The 16,853-nt window shown below is 42.2% G+C and overlaps 1 protein-coding gene across 2 annotated transcripts in view; it reads right to left on the bottom strand.

Moving 5' to 3' along the window:
* Nucleotides 1–16,853, bottom strand: part of DGKD (diacylglycerol kinase delta) — a 100,458-nt gene that overhangs the window by 58,725 nt on the left and 24,880 nt on the right. For both annotated transcript variants that reach the window (XM_081050738.1, XM_081050739.1), the window contains exon 3: nt 15,591–15,671. In XM_081050738.1, the coding sequence (XP_080906864.1) occupies nt 15,591–15,671 (81 nt within the window). The remainder of the gene's footprint in view (nt 1–15,590; nt 15,672–16,853) is intronic.

Here is a 16,853-nt window from a genome sequence, read left to right as displayed (position 1 = left end):
CAAACATTAAATAGATACAATCATTAACTATAAACTCCCTTTTGTGATGCAGTGTTGAGTATGGTATTATGCAAAAGCAGCCTTCTAAACATGTATATCCTAAACTTCATTTTCATTCCATTTATACTGAACACCCTCTTTTTCAATCCCCATTATTTGGCCAATCCAGTTTTCTGAAATTTAATAATAAACCCAGGGCCTGTCCTTCCCTTCATTTTGTTCTTATACTCCATGTTTTCTGCCCTCTGCCCAGGCTCCTTCCGTTCCCTCTGACCACTCCCTCACCCTCATCCTAACTCTCACCCCTCACCCTTGTCCCTCACTCTCCCCTCACCCTCACCCCCACTCTCACCGCTCACTCACCCGTCACCCTCAGCCCTCACTCACCCCTCACCCTCACCCCTCACTCTCCCCTCACCCTCACCCCTCACTCACCCCTCACTCACTCTCCTCCTCCCTCCTCCCCCCAGCGTTACTCCAGCCTAGCTGCCCTCCAGGATATGCCGCCCAACTTTCTGCTCATGTTTCTTCCTCCATCAGCTCAGTCACTTACGCCAGGGTCCCTTGATCTGTCCACTTTCTCATCATCAAACCCAGTCCGGTCTCGTCCATTCCTCTAGCACAGGTGACATGCTCCCCAGAGATTCTGAGGGTTTAGGATACATTAGAGATCCCATTATGACCCATTTAAATTCACGTAAGCAGAAGTTGCAGTACGGAAGTACTCGTGCCCCAAAATGAAGCTGTAAACCAGAACTAAACCCGAGTCAAACAGAGCAGATTTTATGTTCTCAACTTCGAGGGCAGGCAACAGAGGTGAGAACAGACGCAAGACTGAGCACAGGCTGCCCTCGGCTTGCAGCCTCTCCTGGGCAAGGGGACTCAGCATGGGCGCTGCCCTGCGGGGGGGCCTTGCTCCCTTTCCCACGCGATCCTCCAGTGATCGAAGGGGCTTGCGCTAGCAACAGCTTCAGCAGGAAAAGCGGAAAACATGCTAAGTCCCAAATAATTCAGGAATAAATAAAGCTTAACTGATCATTTATGACACATCTATCCACACAATGAACTATCTGCAACGATAAAAGTGATCACTACAGAGACTCATCATGTGGAAACGTTTATGATGAAATAATAAAGCCAAAATATAAAATTATACATACACTGCTATGTGTGTAACATATGTAAAATTTAATGTTTGTCTACAAAAAAGTCTGAGGGGAACATGAAAAAGAAAACAGCTGCTGAGCTACTGTGGGATCTTGTTTTTTCTACTTTAAATGTCCCCTAAAATCATTGTTACGATTTAAACACTTCAGGAAATAAATGAGTACGCCGTTCCCCCATGGGCTCCAGTCCCTGGGGGAGGCACTCTCTGGGGGTCTGTCGCACACACGACAACGCCTGGCTGCCAGTCCCTGAACTAGGCCGGCCCTTCACACGCTGTTCCCTGCAAGAGACCCGCTCCCACGTCCAGCTCACACTTTCTCTTCTCAGAGGCTTCCGCTCCCCAGGCTGGCTGAGATGCTTTCTCACCACTCACACTATTTCGCACCTTCGTCTGTTCGAGTTGTCACAGGCCACTATAATCATTTCTTGTCACGTCCAGCAGGCTGTGAGAAGTCCCTCAGCTCAAGAACGTATTACCCACTTCTGTCCACTCTCAGGCACCTAATACAGGATTTGCAACAACCCAGGATTGTTGAAAGAAGGAAAAATAAGTCTTTCTAAAACATGCATTTTTTTCCAGTTGGTTTCTGCTTGATTTCAGCAATGGAGCTACTTGGGTAGAGCCGTCCTTGTTGACAGATTCTTCCTATATTCTCCTGGGGTGAAGAAGTTGTCAAGCTGTCACACTTGCTGGAAACACACACAAAGGAGGGAGCCGGCCCCTCCCACACCTGCTCCCCAGAGTCCAGACCTACGTGGCCGGCCCAGGGAAGCCCCACAGCCCTGCTCTCTCCACTACTCCAGGCACCTGGAAGTGGGTAACGCGAACATAAGGGGTCGGCCCACAGATCGGCCACAATAATGAACGTGTGTCGGTGGGGCTTCGCAGAGAGACGATTCCACATCCCGTCTGAACAGGAAGCAGCAGCAAGACCCACTCCCGAGCTCCCGCTGACCCGAGCTCTGGCTGACCCACAGTCATGTGTATCCTGCACTGGGGATAGCAAGTGTGAAAGAGCAGCCCTGGCCCTGAGTCAAGATGTAGGGGCGTGACCAAGAGCACAGGTAGGTTACTAAGGGGCCTGTCACATGAGTGTCCCAAAGGTGGCTACACCTCAAAATCATGGAAAGTTTGAAAACTCACCCATTTGTAGACCAGTGTCAGAATCTCTGGGGATGGTGCCAGGAAACTTTTTAAAGTTCCATAGGGTGCCAGGGCATACCCAAGTTTGGGAACCACTGCCGGAAGGCACAGAAGGTGTGAACTGGGCGATCGTATAGAAGACAGTTTTCACCCTACCTTTGAGGATTGGATAGGGTCTACGGAGAGAACTTGAGGAGAGGGCTCCAGACTGAGGAGCCCCACAAAGACCAGGGGGACCTGTGCACAGGGCTTGGCTGAGCAGGTCCATGTGGGGCGGGGCGTTAGGAGGGCACGGGAGCACCAGATCCCCTGGACTGTGTTAGGTGAGAAATGAGGAGGCACGCAGTGATTTACAGTGCTTTTCAAAATGGGCAGAATATGACTCTTTTTAATGGTTTTGTATTTCAGGTATATTCCAGCAAAACTCGTCTTTCCTGTTCCAAGTCCAACTCAACTGCAGTTGCTGCCATGACCCAAGGGGTAAGAGTAAAGCAGAATGCATCAGGCCTGCTAAAATCGGGAGCAACCGTAGTGGTTTTATTTAATTAGAAGTTATTATTCAGCAAACAGAAAATGCATGCAATGGTTCATTTAAGAAATGTAAGTGAACCAAACTAAAAGAAAATTTCTAATGAAGTGCCAAATGACACTATAAGTTCTACTTGGTTCACTGGATAAACAGTGAGTGCCCATAATCATGTTAATAATTGCAAATACGTGTCTACATCGTATTACCTCATTGAGTCTTCACAACAACCCCACAAGTGGGTACTTAAAATTATTATCCCCATTTCTCAGGTGAGGAAACTGAGGCTCAGAGACGTTAAGTGGCTTGCCCAAGGCCACTGAGCTAGGGAGAGGCTGAGATGCGAGTCACCCCTGGTTCCCCAGTCCCTGCCCTGGCACTGCTGCTCTGCAAGGCCCTGTGGTGAGTCCTTGTGGAGAAACAAAGAATTGTGACCTAGCCCAGTGGTCCAGGCTCTGACACCTGCATATTCAGAGACAGAGCCCCTGATTCCTCTGAGAAACCCCAAATGTAGAAATACCAAACAGCACAGAATTCCCCCCATAATGAAATGAAAGGTAACTGAACATGTCACAGCAGGAGCCCATAAACACACATCCTTTCCTCGGGTGCTTTTCCCCCACAGGGCTGGCTTTCTGGCTCTCTGCCTTCAGGCTGCTCAGCCAAATCTGACAGAGTGGGGGCCCCAGAGCCCCACTGACAGAGGGTGTCCAATACCCAGCTTGGGGAACTGGATGTGTGCCTCAGCCAGATCAGAGCCACTGCTTATCCCAGGGCCAACGTGCCACCCAGGGTCGGCACCACAACCCAAGGAGTCCCAGGTAGACGGCTCAGGCAAGGTCCCTGCACCACAGAGCCGTGAATGGGTGATGGGGTGACAGCAGGTTCCCAGGGTCATCTTGGACTAGGGTGAGGGCTCCAGGGAGTAAAAATTCCACGGAGAGCCACCGTCCTCTGCCAGCCATTGTGGGCGTGCATGTCTCACAATTGTCACGTGCTCTGGGCTCCCTGCCCTCTGAGGGACACGGGCCAGGGTGCCCAGCCTGCACCTGCCTGCCATCGGCCCTCCACCTGCTTCCTGCTGTCCATCAGGAGCACCTGTGTCCACCTCACCTTCACTACACTGGATTCGGCTAATTCTGCCTCCCTCAAAAGGACGAAGCCTCTGACACCAGCGACCATCACGACATCAGTCTCGGAGGTGATGGTGGTAAAACTGCAGCGGCCAGCGAAAGGCTCCCGGTAAAGCATGAGCACAGCCGCGTGCGTGTGGCCGGCCCGGCACGATGTGACACGGCTGTCTGGGCAGAGCCGCTTTCTAGGAACGCCCCCACTGTTGCTCAACCCCAGGCTTCTGCAGTGCTGTTGTGAATTCCCGGGGCAGGCAAAACAAAGCCGTACCGCGAACAAGGAGGCCGGTGTTTAACTAACTGCCTGCAACACCCGCTGTGCTTCCAGCCCTTGTCGCCTCCGTCCACGCTTCCACGTCTCTCACCTGGCCACAGCAAAGGCCCCTGGCCCACCTCCTCCCGTGCACTCTGGCCACCTCTTCCTGCAGATCCCGTCTCTGGCAACAGCCAGACTCATAACAAAAACCCACTGTTATCACCTACGGCTTTAAAAATCTCAATGGCTTCCCAATACATTTGGCAAAAAGTCCAAACTCCCCAAGGCCTGGAAAGGGCTTCCCCTCCAACCTCTGCTCATCCCATCACCCTCCCACGTTCTGCTCCTTCAGACAGGATCTCCTTCCACCCCACCCCACCCCATACTGGGCACTGCTGGCGAGCTCCTCCTCAGCCACGGAAGCCCTCCTGACCCCGCCCACCGCTGCGGCCCTGAGCTACTTCCTCCACGGCCTGCCTTCCCCGTGGCGCCCTATGCCGCCCGAAGGAAGGTCCGGTCCACTGACAGTGTTCTGCTGTGTGCAATCAATAAGACGAACAGAGCCCAATCATCCTGGAACCAGAGGGAACCGAGTCACTCTTCAACAGGTAGTTATGAGCACCTACTGGGTGCTAGCCCCTGGGGAAAGCAGTGAACAAAAGAGAAAAACCCTTGCTCCCATGCGGCATACATGACAGCATTGTAATTAAACCGAACGGACTCAGAGACTGACTGGCCGTCAGGGAGGGATGGCGGGATGGGGGCAGTGAGAACACAGCTGTGTGGGGCCCCACTGCTTTTGCTTTTGCTGCATTTTGAAACTTCAAATAACATTAGAGGAGATGATAACATTTCATCACGTCTTTATTAAAATAGGACATAGGTTAAAAATGATGACAACACTGACCTGGAGAATAAAAGCACTGATTTCGAACAGCCCTACCACTCCCTGTGGGCTGCTCCCGGCAGATTATAAAAGGCCAGCACAGGACTGGAAGATGGCACTGAGATCACTGAGGTGAACAGACCGCGAGAGGGGTATCCAGTCAATACAAACATTCAGAAACCCAAGAGAAATGGAGGCACGCAAAGGAAAATGCAGGGAAGGAACCACATTACACAGAAAACATTTTAAAAACATCTTCTCCATCAAACAAGAATAAGCCAGGGTAAAGACAAAGTAAAAAGAACATGAAAACTAAGCTGGAATAGGGATTTAAAAATAAAAATCCAAAGTAAATGTAATAAGAAACAAAATTAAAACTTGAACAAATAGAATTAGAGAAAGACAATAATTAAAATAATGCAGAAGAACATGACAGACACAAAAGATAAAAACAAACCCTATTCGCACAACCCCACAGCCCCCGGCCCACCATTCTCCGAAACTCGTTTAACCCACCTGCTACTCCAAAGCAGAACCCTGACACCTTCCCCACCTCACCTTGGGCTGAGCTAATGGCACCACGTGTCCCTGCCCAGCCTCCACCCCTCTGCTCTGACCCAGAAGCCACCATCTCCTATCACGTCCTGCACACCCTCCCTTCCTCCTCTAGTTACACTCCAACTACAGCCCGAGTAAAATGTTCCATCACTGCTAATCTGGGAATCTGTTTCCCAAAAATAAGGACCTCGCCGGACCATCAGCTCTAATGCGTCTTTTGGAGCAAACATTAACATAAGACCCTGTCTTATATTGCATTATATTACATTATATCACAAGGTCTTTGCACAGGCTGGTCCATCCACCTGCCCCACCCCAAAGTACATATGGACAGAGGACAAACACGCACAAACACACTCACAGATGCACTTGCACACATTCCCTTCAGTTGATTTACCACTAAGCACTCTTCACATCTCACAGCATCACACCTCAGGGGCAGTTTTCCCTCCCCTCCCCAAGAGCGAGGCAGGCGGCTTTCCCTATTCTATGATATGCCCCAAGCAGCCTTCCCTCCCGAGTCTGCCTCAGCCTGTAAGTTTGCCCTTCCATGTGCCCCCTGACGCCCCCACCAGAACACAAGCTTAGTGAAACTTAGTGAAGCCTCTCTCCACTAAAACATCAGTGCTGAGCATGGCATGTGGCCCAGGTAGGCCCTCAGTAGGTACGTGCTGAATCCACGAATGAATAAACAAGCAAAGTACACAAAGAACAAGACCAAGCACATGAATCACAATTATAGCAAAAAGAGAGCAAAAAAACTTTTTCAAAGATGGAAAACCCAAACGAAAGCCTGAAGACAGCAAGTTCACCATGCACCAAACTAGTAAGCAAAAACCAGTGTCACCTACGAGAAAAAGAGAATCCTGCAAGGTTTCAAGCAGATATGTACATACACCAGGAAAGGCTCCATGTCACATGTCACTTCTGGTACATGGCAATTTCTGTCAAATAAAACCATTACGGTGTGTCCTCATCCACCTTATTCGCTGGATCTGGCACCGTGTGACTTCTGGCTCTTCCCCAAAGTCAAAATGATTCAGGACATCAGGGCAGCCATGACAGTGCAACCAAAGGCATTCACAAAAGAGACTTCCAGAACTGCTTCAGAAAGTGGCAAGAATGATGGGGTAAGTGTGTTCGAAGTGAGGGGGAGTATTGTGAGGGGGATTAATGGCAACGTGTCTTTTACCGTAATAATTTTTTTTATTTAAACATTCACCGTATTGTTGGATCACCTCGTATCTTCAAAGATGGTATCAACATCAAGGCCAGCGTCACAGGCCTCCCTGCATGCCCAATACGGAAACCTGTATGTGGTTGGAGCTTATTAAGGACGAGTACCATATTTGATTCACCTGGGGAAAGCAGAACATTTTACGCTCTTTTTCTGCCCTGCTCTTCGGTCCTTTCTCATTTTCATTAGTTTGATACAAACAACTGAATAATGAGTGAGAGAAGGCCTGGAGCAGCACGTTCCATGTGGCTAAACACTCTAGTACAAGGCTTGACCATAAAAGGGACATCGCTATTTGGGAGGGCTATAAGCCAATATACCCCAAGAAAATTTGTGAACTGTAAATGGGTAAAAAAAAGAAAGGGGGGGGGTTCAATTCAAATCATTAACAAATATAAATGTAAATAGTAAGTATACCACTCACGAAACATAAGACAGAAGAGAGATACCAACGAAGCATTAACTCAAGAAAATACAGTGTATTTTCAAATACAGTGTAAGGCCGGCCCTGTGGCTCAGGCGGTTAGAGCTCCGTGCTCCTAACTCCGAAGGCTGCTGGTTCGATTCCCACATGGGCCAGTGGGCTCTCAACCACAAGGTTGCCAGTTCAACTCCCGCAAGGGATGGTGGACAGCGCTCCCTGCAACTAAGCTTGAACATGGCACCTTGAGCTGAGCTGCCTCCCGGATGGCTCAGTTGGTTGGAGCGCATCCTCTCAACCACAAGGTTGCTGGTTCGACTCCGGCAAGAGATGGTGGGCTGTGCCCCCTGCAACTAGAAAATGGGACCTGGAGCTGAACTGCGCCCTCTATAACTAAGACTGAAAGGACAACAACTTGAAGCTGAACGGCGCCCTCCACAACTAAGATTGAAAGGACAACAACTTGACTTGGAAAAAAGTCCTGGGAGCACACACTGTTCCCCAATTAAAAGTCCGGTTCTCCTTCCCCCCCCAAAAAAAGAAAAAAAATACAGCGTAGGCAGCCACAAAACCCAAGAGTCAGATATGCAAAACTCCTGACAAGCAGAAAGTATCTAAAGTTCACTATGACAAGCAAAGTGTTCCAAAATGATATAAAACAAATTCTAGTACCATGCTGCTTAGAAGAATTAAATCTAAAATCACAAGGAAAAATCAAAGAAAAAAGTGAGGGTGGAAGACGGGAAGTAAGCATATCAATTAAATTCTGAACAAAGGACAAAAAGTGTGGCGATATTAATATCAGACAGAGTATAGTTAGTGGCAAAGATCATTCAATATAAAAACAATGTTACTTTATTAATAAATGATTACTCAATGAGGATATTAACATTTACGTTCTTAAAAGAGCTTCAAAAACAGGGAAGGTGAAAACTGTTACAAATCTGAGACTAAAATGACAAATATAATTGTCCTGAAAGAGATTAACTCCTCCTTATCAGTCTATGGAAGATGAAATATAGTAAATAAAAAAATATGATCATAAAAAAACCTGAGCAACAAATTTCACAAGGCGTGATAGACAACAGCCAAACTTCATTCCCTATGTTAAACATATTATCTTTCAAGTAAATGGTATCTAACATTTCTCATATTTTATGATTAGTGATCTTAATGTCAGATATTTATAAGTATTACAGAGTGAAAAGATACAGAAAAAATTAGTGACAACTGCTGATTCATAAGTGAAAGCAAAAGAGGCTCAACAGAGCTTTTGTCAATACTACACGACTGGGAGGAAGAAACACTGGACTTTAGAGCCCACGGGAGAATATAAGTACCTGCAACTTCCAGCTGAGCGTCCTGAAGCTCCTAGCAACAGAGGAAGTACAAACAGACCAGCCAATCAGAAAAAGGAAACCCACATTCCCATCCGCTCTATCACAGGCTGGATTTAACATGATCCGCTGCTGCCTTGCCTACCCGCCAGAAGCAAAAGTAAATCCTCTCTGAGGGAAGCCATCCTCATCCTGAGCCTAAAATTATCTTGACTATTTTTCCCACAATGTCTGTCAACCAAAATTAACAGGAATACCAGGAAGAAAGACTAGCGGAACCAAAGCCAAGAGAAAAACCAAACAACAAAAAAAGACCCATAGAAGAACCAGATACACGAGTTTTCAGACACAGACTTTAAAATAAATATGTTTAATTTGGGGACTTTGGCAGGGAACTAGAAACTTTTTTAAAAAATCCAATATAAATTCTACAGCTGAAGATAAAAAAAAGGGACATTTAAAACTCAATAGAAGGATTAAACAACAGACAAGACCTGAAGAACATCAGAATAAAAATAATAAAACATCCAGAGTAAAGAGAATAGAAAATATTGATTAAACAGTATAAGAAACAGTGAAAAGATCTAATATACAAGTCTCAGAACAAGAGGAAAAAGTTAATGGGTAGAAGCAATACTTGAAGAGATAATCATTTTAATAGAAATAGTGGAAGCTATAATACAATGGAGTGGCATTTTTAGACTAATGAAAAAAAGTGCTAAACTAGAATTGTATAACAAGCAAAAACAGCTTTCAAAAAGGTGAAATAAAGATATTTTCAAACAAAAATAGAAATCTATACTAAAGAAATATTGAAGGAAGTTTTTCAGACACAGAGAAAATTACCCCAAATGGTTCACAGAAACACAGAAAGAAATGAAGAGCAAAAGAAAGTACATATACCCATTATAAATATAAATTACTGACTGTATAATAATGTCCTATGAGGTTTCAAATATGTGTAAAATTAAAATATACAACAAACCAACAGAAGGGCAAGAGCTGAGTACAGTTTTTTTTGAGTACATATTAATAACAAATTAATTGTAATTTCAATAGCAATGAAGAGTACAGAGAGTTTAAATGCTCCAATATCCTTGCATTGTCTGGGAAGCACGAAAAGTACTAATCTGTATTAGGATTTAAATAAAGGACATATTTTGTAACCTGTAAAATATCCACTAAAATAATGTAGAAGAAACAAGCTAAAAGAGAAGGGAAAATTAAATAATTATAATCCATTTTTAAAAAGGTGTGAAAAACATAAAATGTGAGATACAGAGAAAACAAGTAATAATGTCAAATTTATACCTAAGAACAAGCGTGTCTAAACTAAGTATAGGTTAGACATAATCCAGTGGAAGACATAATCCAATTAAACCAGACAATTTTAAAACCACACAACTAAATGAGACCTACAAGAGTCACACGTTAAATATAAACAAAAAGGTTTAAAGTAAAAGGATGGAAATTATATTCCATTACTTACAATAAAATGACTCTCCAAAATAAAGCTATTGTAGCTATAGTAAAATCAAAGTTAACTTTAAGGCAAAAAACATTGAGACACCGAAGTTATTTCATAATAAAAAGTGAATCTAGTAAGACGATAAAATAATTCTACATCAATATGGACTTAATAACCCTTGAAATATATAAAGCCAAAATTAACGGACTAAAGACAAAAAAGAGGTAAGTCAACAATCATAATAGCAGATTTAATTAATTTATTTTTTTATTAAGTGTTTTTCCAGGACCCATCAGCTCCAAGCTGTTTCAATCTAGTTGTGGAGGATGCACCTCACAGTGGCCCATGTGGGGATCGAACCGGTGACCTCGGGTGTTAGGAGCACCGTACTCTAACCAACTGAGCTAACCAGCCGTCCCGTAATAGCAGATTTTAATACATTTCACTCAATAACTAACAGAATAAGCAGAAAAACAAATCAGTAGGTTATAAAAGATTTGAGAAAAATAAGTAAACTTTTGTCCTAACCAACTGCATGCACGAACGACCTAATCCAAGCTCTGCTCAGATGCAAAGGGAACGAACATTTATAAAAACCGACAGGTCATAAAGAAAGTCTCAACAATTCCAAAGGGTTGACTTCACCCAGAGTATGTTCTCTGGTCACAGGAGAATTAAGCTAGAAATCAGTAACAATACAACCAGAAAATTTCCCAAGTGCCATGAAATTAGAAAATACTCAGATTAGAAACAGACACAAAAGACCATACATTATGAGTCCATTTACATCAAATACCTAGAACAGCCAACACTCATCTACAGGATTAGAAATCAGGCCAGTGGTTACAGGTGGGAAGGGGAGGTAGTAACTGGCAGAGATCATGAGGGGAGCTTCTGGGGACCTGGATATGTTCCATCACTTGACTTGGGTGGTACCTGCAACTCAAGATCTGGACTTACATGTGTGCACTTTTTGGTATGGAAGTCATATTTCAATTTAAAAATTCATTTAAAATATGTAAGGTTTCAGTGAAACAGAAATGCTGCTTTAACAAACTCCTTTGAAACGTCATGATAGTAAAAATACACCTTCAGCACATGAGCCTTGTTTGTGCCATTTCTTCCATCAAGCCTGTCTAAAAATCTCTCCTCTCCCCCAAATACCTCCACTCACCTCCCTTGGGAGTCTCTGGTCCCTCGGGGCCTTACTTCTTTAGGGCACAGTTAGTTCTCTGGCCATTTTGGGGAGGGATAAAAATGGAGTCTTTTCTAATGTGGAGCGAATTTATTCATGCTTCTCCAGCTACAAAAGGTTCCCATCTGTTGGCTGATTCGTTATAATAGCAGCTTTCACTGACTGTGTCTTGTGTCAGGCATGCAATTGTAGTAGAAGTTGTGGAGCTTGAAAATCACTACTGGAATAGCTGGAAAACCAAGAGATATTCCAGGAAGTGAAGTAGCTTCTGGACAAACCCATTCATTCATTCTGCACTCACTCCCTGATCAAGTACACTGCCTTCCAACAGGGCAAATGCAGGGTCCCTGCAGTTCGCACCCTCATCCCTGAGGTTTGCTGTACGGGAAGTGGCAGGTTCAGGGTCCAGACAGTAAATACCGCCGGGGGTTAGAAATGGGTCAGATCATTCAGTGTGAATTTTAAGCAAAGAAAATATCTGTAGCACCTGCAGCCCCAGTGGCCGGAACTTACTCTCTATGGAAGAATGACTGGGGGAAGTGGGCATATTCCATACTTCACTACAGATTACTCATGGGATGAACTTCCTGAGCTGGGAATACTTCTGGGGAACCTCAATATTAATCTTTCTCTTGTCCTTTCAGCACCTCCTCAGATGAAAAGGCAGTTTGAAAGCATGAACAAAATGGAAAATACATGTGTAAGAATCAGTGCCTCTGCTCTGAGGGCCCGGAAGCATCATGACTACCCGACATGAATGGAGTTCCAGAGGCCTCTCCAACCCGGAACCAGCTCTACATCTGGAAGTCAAGTATTAGGCGTTCTAAACACATTTTCCCAGAGACAATATACTGGGGCTGCCAAAAAAATGTATACACATGACTTGTGTTCATCTTCTATTATCGGTATATATCGAGTATTACAATTTGAATAATGTTTTCCTTTCTTAAAATGTGTATACATTTTTTTGGCACCCTCTGTATAAATCAGGGTTCAGTCTTGGAGCAGGCTGACAAAGCTCCACTGTAATTTGTATAGTGCCAAAACCATAGGGCCATACTATTTTTCCGTATTTTCATTGAGATACAAGTCACCCTTTTAAAGTATACAATTCAGTCATTTTTAGCTTATTTACAAAGTCGTGCAACCATCACCGATACCTAATTTTAGAACATTTTGTCACCTCCAGAAAATATCCTGTACTCGTTAGCAAGCACTCCTTCCCCTTTAGCCCCTCACAACCACTGATCTACTGCCTGGCTCCATAGATTTGCCTATTGTGGCATTTCATATAAATGGAATCATAAAATATGCAGCCTTTGGTGTCTGGCTTCTTTCACTCTGAATAATGTTTTCAAGCTCATCCAAATTCTAACATGTATCCGTGCCTCATTTCTTTTTCAAAACCCTTTTAAAAGTTTGTATTTTCTATGTCGAACGGAATTCCATTTCCAATGATTTACACTAGGGAAATATCAGAAATGCACCAAAGGATCTCTGTACAACTAACTGTACATTGCAATACCGTGTTTCCCCAAAAATAAGACCTAGCCGGACCATCAGCTCTAACGCGTCTTCTGAAGCAAAAAATAATATAAGACTGGGTATTATATTATATTATAAGACCCGGTATTATATTTATTATATTTATTATATTATATTATATATTATATTAATTATATATATTATATTATATATATTATATATTATATTATATTAATTATTTATATTTTATATCATATTGTATCATGTTCTATCATGTTGTATCATATTGTATCATATTGTATCATATTGTATCATATTATATTAGACTCGGTCTTATGTTATATTATATAAGACCCAGTATTATATTATATTAAAATAAGACTGGCTCTTATGTTAATTTTTGCTCCAAAAGACGCGTTAGCGGGGATTGTCCGGCTAGGTCTTATTTTCAGGGAAACACGGTATTATCTATGATGGGGAAAAATGAAATGTTCAATATAGGGACTGAATATATAAACTTATACATTTATATGATGGAATACTATGCAATATTAATAAACAAGATTTTGAAGAATATTGTAAGAGGAAAAAGGTCACTGTTAAGTGAAGAAAGAAGGTTAAAAACTGTATTTTATGAAATATATTTGATGGGAATGACATAAACCAAAATATATTACTAGGTATATTTGTGTAATAAGAGTGCGGATGGTTTTAACTTCCTATTTATATACTTCAAATTTTTCTTCAATAATAAATAATCAAAAAAAGTAATCTTTCTTTAATAACATTTTTCTACTGGGAAAAAAATCTACTTTTGGCATCTGAACAGAAAGGCACTTAGAATTAAATTCAGAGTCTCTCCTGTTTTTATTATATACAGAATTATATATGAAAATAAGAATAAGCCAATCAGTAAGTTGTAAAAGCAGAAAATAAGACAATAAATAGAAAGCAGAAATTGAATTAGGTAAAACCAAATAAATAGAATTTATCAATAATCCAATAACTGGTTCTCTTCTAAAAAATGATAGAATTTAAGAAATCTGACAAGAAAAAAAAAGGTAAACAAATAAAATTAGAAATGCAAAAGGTGATCTAACCAGAGACATAGGTGTTTAGAGTGCAAATAATATGTGCTATTAAATTTGAAGGTGTGAAATAAGTGAGAAAGTAAATTACAAAAATGCACTCAAGAAGTTAAAAAGCTCAAGTGATCAAAAAGCAAAAATAAACCTTTTAGGTTTATTCATAGCCTTACCTCCCTGAAAAGTCTTTGACAGATAATTTAAATTCTCTCAAACTTTCAAGAAATAATCAATTCTAAAACTATATAAATTGTGCTAAAACACATAAAATCATGGGAAGTGATTAAATGAATTTCATGGGGCTAGTTTAACTGTGAAATCAAAACACAACAAAGGCTACCTCCTACCTCAAAAAAAAGGAACACACGTGGATGAGGAAAATTCTAAATCCAAAATCGGGTTGTAAAATTCAACATTACCAAGAAAAATTTATTAGGAAATGCACAAATAGCTAAAACCAAATTGACCATCTAAATTAACACTCAAAACACTCCAATGAAATTCAACACCTATTCCTATTAAAAACTCTAAAAGCCACAAATCAAAAAATAATCATTCAGATGGTGTAGGATTCTCTCCCAGCCACTAAGTAAACAATGAAACTCATGGAGAAAAAGTGAAAACATTCCAAGTAAAATGAAGAATAAAATAAGAGAGACCATCAGGAAAGTCTAATTCAATAAGCCACAAAACAAAACCAAGAGCAGTTCGTTACATCAAAACAAAATAAGTAGAAATTTAAATGGAGAAAGGAAAATCCCATTTGCATCAGCAAATCAATAATCAATCCACTAAATAAATAAGATAAAACAAAACCTGAAAGTATCCGAAACTAACACTAACTCAAAAAGATCCTAAACATGAAGAAAATTACCCACATCAACTGTTATAAAAGAATTGAAAAAATCAGAGAGCATACGTTATTTCCAGATGAGATAGCTTAATAAGAAAAAATATTTGTAAATACTCCATTCCTGATATCAGAGTCATACCTTCAACAGGTAGGTTTTAAAGTCAGCCCCTGAAGCCAAGATTATAAAGTCATACAAGAAATGCTATACAGCCATTAAAAAATACGATGACCATTCAGATCAAGTGACACGGGAAAATAATCACCATAAATTGTCAAGAGAAAACAAGTGTAAACACAAAAGGATCACTATAGTCTCACGGTATCTGTGTATCTGAAGACAGATATTTAGAAATCAATACCTAGAGTGTGCAGTTGGCTAGCTCTGGGTAGTGATTTTATGCATTGAGAACTTTTGCAGAAAGTACAACATAACTTTTATAAATGGGGGGGTTTAAAGTAAAAATGAAATACACTAAAATATCAACATTCTGTGTTTTCAGGTAGCTGAATTATGGATGTTTGTTTCAACACACATTTCTGTCTTTTCCAAATGTCCTATAATAATCATAAAAAACAATACTCTGTGCAAAACTATTAGAGAAATGTACACTACGACACGTTAAAAATATTCATGTGGACCCTCTTTTCTCTTTGCTCTTTTCTGCTGTCACGCGCCAAATTCTCAGTTATTCTCCAACCACGGTATTATTTTCAGTATTAAATTCAAAATTTACCATCAGAGAAAAAAGGAGGCAAAAGTCTGACCTGCTCACATGCTTGTTCAAACCAAAAGGGAAGATAGGTGTGGGGAAGAATCACGAAAGCGGTGCATTCGGTCTTACCGTAAAACTGTTGTTGACATTTTTGGTGCTGGACTCGGCCACGCTGGCATCCGTCAGGTCCACTTCATCAAATATGATCGACTGGAGAGACACAGGGGCCACGTCAGCGCGAGGAAGGCACCCCCAAGGCAGGCCCGTTCCTAAGCCCCGGTCCTGTGCTGCCCACCACTCTCCTGGACCCCAGTCAAGCACCCAGAGATGCCCCAGCCCCCTGAAAACTGGAGGCCTGTGGGCTCAGTGCACTCTGACTACCTGCCTCTAACAAACAGCACACAGCCACGGGCACGGCTCCATGACTGTAATCCAAGGAGTGCATTAGTGATCGCATTAGTGGAGAAAATAATAATAATAATAATAATAATAATAATAATAATAATAATACTGCAATTTCTGTATTTATTTTTTATAATACCAGCGTTTCACTTTTAAATGTGAACTATATATATCCTCAGACGGGGTCCACCTGAGAGCAGGGTCCGGACTGAGAATCCTGTGTCCTTCCAGCTTTAGTTTCTCCTTCTAGCACATTTGGGGGAAAGGTCTCTGCTAAAATGAATGATTCTAGGGGAAAAGAGACCGACCCAAATAGAAGAAATCCAGCAGTGAAAGAAAACAAGGGAGCAAAGCAGAAGGAATCTAGTCCTAGAAAGAGATAGGCCCCAGAAAGACTGGGAATTAGGCCCATTTTCCTCTCCTCTCTCCCCTAAACTCCCCCATCACAGCCCCCACCTCCTGCTTACCTTACCGGCCCCTCTAAGAGGACTCAATCGGGAACCCCTGGAGAAAATACTAATAACTTAGAAAAGAGACTCAGCCTTTTAAGTAACCTGCCCCAACCCCCATCCTCACAAAACAAAAATAACTATAAGGGCTTTTTTTGTAATAAGGGATGTTTAGAAACGTTTCTGGAAAAGTTGCTCTGTTCAATTTCAAATTTTGATGCACTCGCTCTCTAGGGATCCATCTGAAAATGCAAATGACTCAGATTCCAGATTTTTTTTAGTACCCAAGTATCAGTATTGACAGCAATACGGATACAAAAATACTGTTCAGAATACCAAAAACCAGCTTAGCCAACAACACACTCGTGTTTGAAATGTGCAACACCACACACATTCTTTGAAACATGGCAGTCATTTAGTGACTTTCACTGGGTCCTCTGCTTTCACGAGCATCTGCCGGGTGACTGTAGCTTTCTGTCTTACATACAAGATGGCACAGTGACTGTAGCTTTCAGTCTTATGTACGAGATGGCACACAGGA

Source organism: Rhinolophus hipposideros (assembly GCF_964194185.1).
Source record: "Rhinolophus hipposideros genome assembly, chromosome: 6".
Lineage (NCBI taxonomy): Eukaryota > Metazoa > Chordata > Mammalia > Chiroptera > Rhinolophidae > Rhinolophus > Rhinolophus hipposideros.
This window is presented reverse-complemented; position numbering and strand designations above follow the sequence as displayed.